The sequence below is a fragment of the Lontra canadensis genome, unplaced genomic scaffold, assembly GCF_010015895.1.
Source record: "Lontra canadensis isolate GAN:19392208 unplaced genomic scaffold, GSC_riverotter_1.0 scaffold8, whole genome shotgun sequence".
In the NCBI taxonomy this organism is placed as follows: domain Eukaryota; kingdom Metazoa; phylum Chordata; class Mammalia; order Carnivora; family Mustelidae; genus Lontra; species Lontra canadensis.
Window position 1 is genome coordinate 2,622,950 of NW_022631002.1, and position 6,973 is coordinate 2,629,922.

Genomic DNA, 6,973 nt, shown 5'->3' on the forward strand with positions numbered 1-6,973 from the left:
GCGCAGGGTCAGACTGGGAGATGGAGGCCAGGCCCAGCCTGCGGGTCCCCGGCCGGTTTTCCTGCACCAGCCCCTCTGCGTGCCTCCTTCGCAGCCTGGCCAGGGTGTGGGAGCGGCGGGAGAGCCCGCAGAGGCGCAGGTGCCCCCGGGGCGTGGAGCAGGAAGCCGGGGCTCGCCTCTGCTCCAGGCTCTGGTCCGCGCGCAGTAGATCGCTGGCGGTCCTGTGGGGGCAAAAGAGTGGGCGCAGAGGCTGGAGACGTTGCTGGAGACTGGGGAGCTTCCCGGCTGGGCAGGCATTGGGTTTCTCCTAATCAACCCCACTTCCCAGAACCTAGGTCCTAATTGGGGCTCAGTCTCCATGGCGCGCGCGGGAGGGAGGACAAGACCCACTCTTGCCTGCGGTTTCTGCACTGGAGGCCCGCGGGATTTTCTCCGGCCTTGTTTTCCTGGGCACCGATCTGATGGGCGGCTGTGGTGGCGTCCACCCCAGAAGGGACAGTGCCGTCTCTGCTCGCCGCAGACATGCTCCTGGAGCGCAGGACTAGGTGCGTGTGGGCGACAGCCTGCTGAGCAGGGAGACCCCAGCCCCATCGCTTCGGCCCACCAGAGACCCCAGGGATGGAGTCACCAGCCTTTTCCTGTACTCTTTATCTCGGTTTTATAGACAGCGGTTAGTTTGGGACATTAATTGCCTAGGCGAGTTTGATAATTTTGATGTAACAGAGCCCTGGAGAAATTACCCTCATGTCCAAAATGTCAAATTTGAGAAGAACCAGGTTCAGAGGCTCGCAACCCCACGACGCGGAGAAACTGCGGTGGGTCCTGAATGGCCGCACGGACAATGTGATTTTACTGTTTGTTTTCTTAGGTAGCGGAATCGGTAGGGAAGGAGGGTGGTCCGTTAGAGACACAGGTTTTTAAACCGTGTTTTCCCCCCACAATGACTTTGGAGGAAATGTTCTTGAATGGAAATGTTTTTGTCACCTTGCTCTCACACCAGTGGTCTTTTTCTTGCTTATATTTTACTCACTTGTGAGTTGGGGAAAAACAAGTATAGAGAACCAAAAACAAACAAAAAACCCCCACAAAAAACCCTCAACAAAAACAAAACTCTACAAAAAAAATAAAGTTGTTTCATAATTTATAACCGCTAGAAAATGGTAACAGTAAAGCCTGAAACTCCAAGTAAAACTCTCAATGGTGGCAAAAAAAAAAAAAAAGTTAAAAAAATCATCTATATACTTATATCTATATGGCTTTCCCTGGGGAAAGGAGGGGCACAGTTTTTCTTTCAACATCTGATTATGTATTTCAAACAAGAAATGACATTTAGAGGGGCAGAGGGCTCTTCTTAAAAAACAGAAGCCAAGAAAAATAGTTACTCACGTCCAGATCTCACATCAGTAGGAAGCGAAGGATGGAAAAAGGAGGATTAGCGAAAGAAGAAAAAAAGGGGGAGGAGAGAGAGAGAGAGAAGAAAAAGGATTCAGAAACGTCCACATTTTACATAAAAAAAGGCTAGCCATGCCTAGCCGATCTCTGTGTGTACTGGGGTTGAGAAGATACTCCGTAATCCCAATCCCAATAAAATACTCATTGATTTTATTTCTAGCTGATACAATGTTAAAGGCCATGTACAAATGTTATACATTTTTATTTTTGTTCTTTTTTTTAGGAAAAAATACACAAAAGGCAAAACATCCTCGAATTGTCATTTTATACAGTGCAGAAGGAAATTTAAAATACGTGTCACAAACGCTGCACCCCAGCAGCCAAATACTAAAAAAAGGGGTAGTCCTTCATTTTATATATATATTTATATAAACATATGGAAATTTGTTTTTACACAGATTGGACTTTGTTTCAAATTTACAATGGATCTCTAAAAAAAAAAAAAATTTCTACGCGGCAAATATTGCCAACAAAGTTACACCATTAATACTGATAAACGGAGGAGCCGATGCGGTGTTTCGATTATTAGGGAAGAAAGTAGAATAAATAACAGGATGAGCCTTGCTATAGTTTAAAAAAGTGCCTTAACCTTTCTGCGTCGCCTTCGCCGCAATCCTGAATTCGTGCGCTCACCGGCCTTCCCTGTCCCCGCGCCGCGCTGTGCTCCCCTTGCTCTCACACCAGCACGTTTTTACAGTAGAGATCGGGAGACAGTTGGGTCTTGTGAGACGAACACCCGCCGAAAAAGTCAAAATGCAATCGGAAACAAAACCAAAAGGACTGTAGAGAAGGCCCGAGGAGGACTGAGGGGAGGGCAGAGGCCCGGGGAGCCCCTGCTTCTGGGCTCCTCCTGGTTTCCTTTTGTAAGAGGAACAGTGGCTTCGGAAATGCAAGTCCGCACAAAGATCCACCTGTGGTTGCTGGAGGGCTTCGGAGATGGGGAGGGAGATGGGATTTCTTGCCCCCCCTTCCCTGCAAAACCCGGCTCTAAGAGGAGACTTGCGCATTCCAAGACATTCTTTCAAAAAAAAATTAAAAATAAAAAGATAAATACTCAACCAAAAAATAAAGTATTTGATAATGATGGTCTCACATGTTTGCCTTCTGAAAACCTTCCCCCACTTCTGCCATTGGAGGGAAGGCGGGGAGAGGCCTCAGCAGAATTCTCATTTAGATGTCGAGGGTCCCCCCAACACAGCACCTTCTCAGCCGCCTTCAACTGGATCAAAAACAGATACTTATTTACCAACAGCTGCGGTCAGACAGACCCCACAGCCACCATGTGTTAATCTTTTGAAGAAGTTGGGGAGGAGGTGCTGACCGCCATGTTGCGTCTTTGCCTTGGGGATTTCTTTCCAAATAATCCAGGTGGGTAGGGGTCAAACCCTCGTCTTCTGCCTACGGTTATACCTCAAGAATAAAGCAGTTTCTTGCAATGCGTTCCAGGTCCCTGCGCCAGGCCGCCCGGGCCCGGTGGGGCCTGCTAGCTGTGGTCTCACATCACACAGGGCTTGATGTCTTGGTAGGTGACCTGCTGGTGGTAGTAGGAGCCACTGCCGGCCGAGTGCATGGACGAGGACGCCATGGTGTTGAAGGAGAAGACGAACTCCTTGCGGTCACACATGCCAGGGGACTGGGAGTGATACCTCGGGATGCCTGTGAAGGAGGCAAGAGGAGGGCAGGGAGCAGAGTTAGGGTCAGGGACGCAGGGCTCCAGGCGGAGAAGCAGCGCCACCCGGCTCCAGCGCAGGGCTCTGTTGCCTCCCTACGCCCCACCGAGGTGGGGCCAGACTCCCAGAGTTCTAGCCTCAGGCGGGTCCAAGCAGCCCCAGATTCCAGGCCCTGGGCCCTGTGCTCCGGCAGAAGATCCCGGGACCCCACTGATGACCGCTGCTCCCTGGGTGCCCACTGTGGGGGCCTCTATCGCCTCAGACATCAGAGCTCTATGCTGGGGCTTCCTGAGGCTGAAGGGGAAGGGGTGAGGAGGCTCTCACGGGCCAGCAGATCTCAAGAAGAGTCTGGCCTCCGCTTCCATGGCCAGCCCAAGGCCTGTGCCGGGCCCTGGGGCACCCACCCCCCAACCTCAAAGCCTGCAGAGGCCCTGGTGCCGCTGGAGCCTTCCCCAGGGGAAGGACCCTCCAAGAACAGCTCCCTCCCCCCAGCGGGTGGAGAGGCTGCCCAAGCCTGGGAGTCTGAAGCAGCCCCAGCCAGGAGATCCCTGCAGAGAGGCGGCCCTCAGGCCCTCCAACCACCAGACCCGCTCCTGCCTCGCGGGGGCAGCTGACAGCTGAGCCCTGACAGGCCGTGCTGAGCTCCTCAGCGCCCTTTTCAGAACCAGGCCCGGAGAGGCTGGCGGGTGCAGAAAGGAGAGTCCCGAAGGGAACACTCTTCTACATCTCCTCCTCAGAGGGGTGGGGAGGAGTGTACCTGCGACACTGAAAGCCTGGATCCTCAGAAACAAAGAGTCTGCGGGGCCTGCACCTCTAACTCTTGCTCTGGGCCTGGCCACAGCTCCTCTCTGCCTCTATCACTACAAAATGTCCCCCAGCTCAGCCGTCCCGTGGCCGGCCTTGGTTCCCTAGGAGGCTGGGCTGCTGGGCTGCTGAGCACCCAGCCCAGGCAGCTTGGGGCCTAACTCTTCCTTTCTGTCCACGCAGCTTTCCGGTGGAGATTCCAGGGCAGGCCCAGCCAGCTGGCCGAGACTGGGCTTGGGCTCCATCCTGGGAACTTGATGAGGCGTGAGGGGGGTAAGGGCTTAAAGAGATGTAGAATATCGGGGTCTGAGTCTTTTTGTTAGAAAGGGGTCGCTTGGCCAGGCTAGGGACTACCAGCGGCGAGGAGATGGAGCCGAAAAGGAGAACAATTATCTTGACCTGAACTGCCACCCTTCAAAGGGCGGCGTGCGGGACAGAGATACTCTGGAGAGCTGGTGCCTCCCCGAAGCAGTGGGGGTGGCACCCCCCAGAAGTGGCATGGAGCCCTCGCCCAGGGCGGTCAGCAGTTTGGGGGCTGGGTTCCGTGCACTGACAGATGTCGGACCAGGACTAGGACAGCCCTGGTCTCCCCACTCACCTTGCAACTCAGCTGGGGCGTTGTGACTGTTCTGGTGTAGATACGGCTGGTCCAGGGAGTGCGTGGAGAGGCTGCCAGACAGGGGGTTGGCCGCGGGGTTGCAGGGGGACAGGGGCTGCTGCTTGATGTAGGAGGCGCCGCTGTTGAGGGCTGCAGAGGCCGAGGGTGGCCAGGCGGCCGCGGAGCCCGAGTAGACTGCGTGCGGCTCCATGACCCCGCTGGCGGTTGCAGGCAGCAGCGGGGAGGCAGGCACCGAGCTGTCGTGGTGCGGGTACTCACCCGCCGCTGCGCCGCCACAGCTGCCCATGTACGAGTGCCCACCGTTTGCGGGCAGGTGTGGCACCGAGTGGCTGGGCAAAGCCATGCCGTCCACGTTGCCCGGCAAGTGGCCGTTCATCATGCCCAGGCCACCCTCCAGCGCCAGACTGTTGGGCGGGCACGAGAGGCCGCCGGCAGAGCTCTGGAAGCCGTAGGTGTCCGGGAGGTGGTTGAAGCCGAGCCCGTTCATCATGCTGTACATGGGCTTGAGCGCCTGGCATTTCCTTCGGAAGCCGCGCGGCCGCCGCCGAAAGGAACCCTCCTCGAACATGAACTCGCTGGCCGGGTCGATGGTCCAGTAGTGGCCTTTACCAGGCCGCCCGAGGCCCTTGGGCAGCTTGATGAAGCACTCGTTGAGAGAGAGGTTGTGGCGCACGGAGTTCTTCCAGCCCTGGTAGGAGCCGCGGAAGAAGGGGAAACGGCTCTGCAGGAACTGGTAGATCTCGCTGAGCGTCAGGCGCTTGGTGGGCGAGCTCTGGATGGCCATGACGATGAGCGCGATGTACGAGTAGGGCGGCTTCTCCGGGCGCCGGATGCCGGCGTTGGTCTTCTTGGCCTTGGACGGGCCGGACGACGCGGGGTCCATGGCCGCGCCGCCTCCCCCGCCGCCGCCGACGCCGCCGCCGTGCGGTGGCTGCTGCTTCTCGGGCGCCGAAGACATCGGGTGGCTGCTGCCGCCGCCGCCGCTGCCGCCGCTGCTCTGCGCTGCCGACGAGCCGGGAGGAGGAGGAGGAGGAGGAGGAGGAAGAGGAGGGGGGGGAGGAGGGCGAGGGGGAGGGGGCTGCGCGCGCGGGGCTGGCTGCACCTCTGCCGTCATCCGCGGCCACTTCTCCGGAGCGGGCCTCGGCGCGCCCTCCCCCGCCCGCCCGCCCGTCCTCCCCGAGGAGCTGCTGGATCCGCCGGCGGTTGGCGCGGAGCCCCCCTCTCCCCAGCTCCCTCCTCCCCCTCCTCTCTCTCCTCCCTCTTTCCCTCTCGCCCTCCCACTAGGGAAGGAGCCCAACGGAGGCTGAGGGGCAGCCTCTTTGCAGCCCCGGCAGTGGCCGCGAGGAAGGCCCCCCACCTCCGTCGCCGGTTTTTTGGGGAAGGCACCACCTCCGGGGCCTGCGGCCGTGCGCCCCCGCGGGGAACAGCACTTGGCCCTTGCCACCCGTGGCGCTCGGCTCCACGACTCCAGCCAGGCCGCCCTCACTGCATCTTCTCTCTGCGGCGTCTCGAGGGCCGGCCTAAGACCCTCCAGGAGTTCCCTCCCCCCCCGCCCCCCTCCGGCCCCGCGTCGGTGGGCGCTTAAAGGGCCCCCACCCTCGGCGCCCCGCGGCCGCCTGCAAAACCGCCCCGCCTCCACCAACCTGGCGAGCAAGTGTTAATGCGCCCTCCGCCCGCGGCTCAGCCCCGTTCTGCGCAGCCCCCCCCCCTTCTTCCTCGCTCGGAGGCGCGGACACCCCGGGCCTCTCCGGACGCGCACAGCCGGGTGGCAGATCGCAACTGCAGCGGCGGCAGCGGGTACCGGGCCGTGGCCACCGCGGGCACAGCCGGCTCGGCCACGGGTCCCCGCGGCCAGCGGGCGTAAGTTCCCGTGAGGGACCGCCTACCCACTCTCCCCGCCCCGGGGAGGACTGCGCTGCGCCTGGGACTTTTTGGACTCGCCCAGAAGCGCGCGAGCAGGCGGGCAGCCGCGGGAGCCGAGCACGGGCGGAAAACGAAAGCTCAGGGCGGGTCGCTGCCGCTTTGTCTCGGGCTCCGCGGGCCGGGCGGGAGCAAGTGAGAACCGCCGGCCCTGTGGGGGCCGAAACCATACGGGCTTCCCGGAACAAGCGGCCCCGCTCATTTGCTCATTCATGCACACACGCGCATGCATTGGTGCACGTGCAAATCCGGCAAATTACGAAGAGTCAGAAGTGAAAACTCACACTCATGCGTGCCTTCCCACTCACGCACACACCTCGCTCAGGCACGTGCGCCCCCAAGTAACGCGCTCGCTCACCCGCACAGAATAAGACCACAGGAGCTTACATTCTCACCTATTCTCATTCACGTGGCCACTAGCCACGTTGGGATCTGAACCACATTGTACCCGCCCCCCCCAACACACGCACACAATGAAAATCCGCCCATTTGGCCCCGCAGCTCCGGT

General features: G+C 59.2%; 1 protein-coding gene across 1 annotated transcript; it reads right to left on the minus strand.

Annotated features, from left to right (window-relative positions):
• Positions 1-1,635: 1,635 nt before the first annotated feature.
• Positions 1,636-6,099, minus strand: FOXF1 (forkhead box F1). Its single transcript, XM_032853807.1, has 2 exons — positions 4,525-6,099; positions 1,636-3,108 (listed from the first exon to the last, which is right to left on the minus strand). Exons 1-2 carry the CDS (start codon positions 5,657-5,659, stop codon positions 2,948-2,950), a joined length of 1,296 nt encoding a protein of 431 aa, XP_032709698.1. The 5' UTR covers positions 5,660-6,099; the 3' UTR covers positions 1,636-2,947.
• Positions 6,100-6,973: the final 874 nt, after the last annotated feature.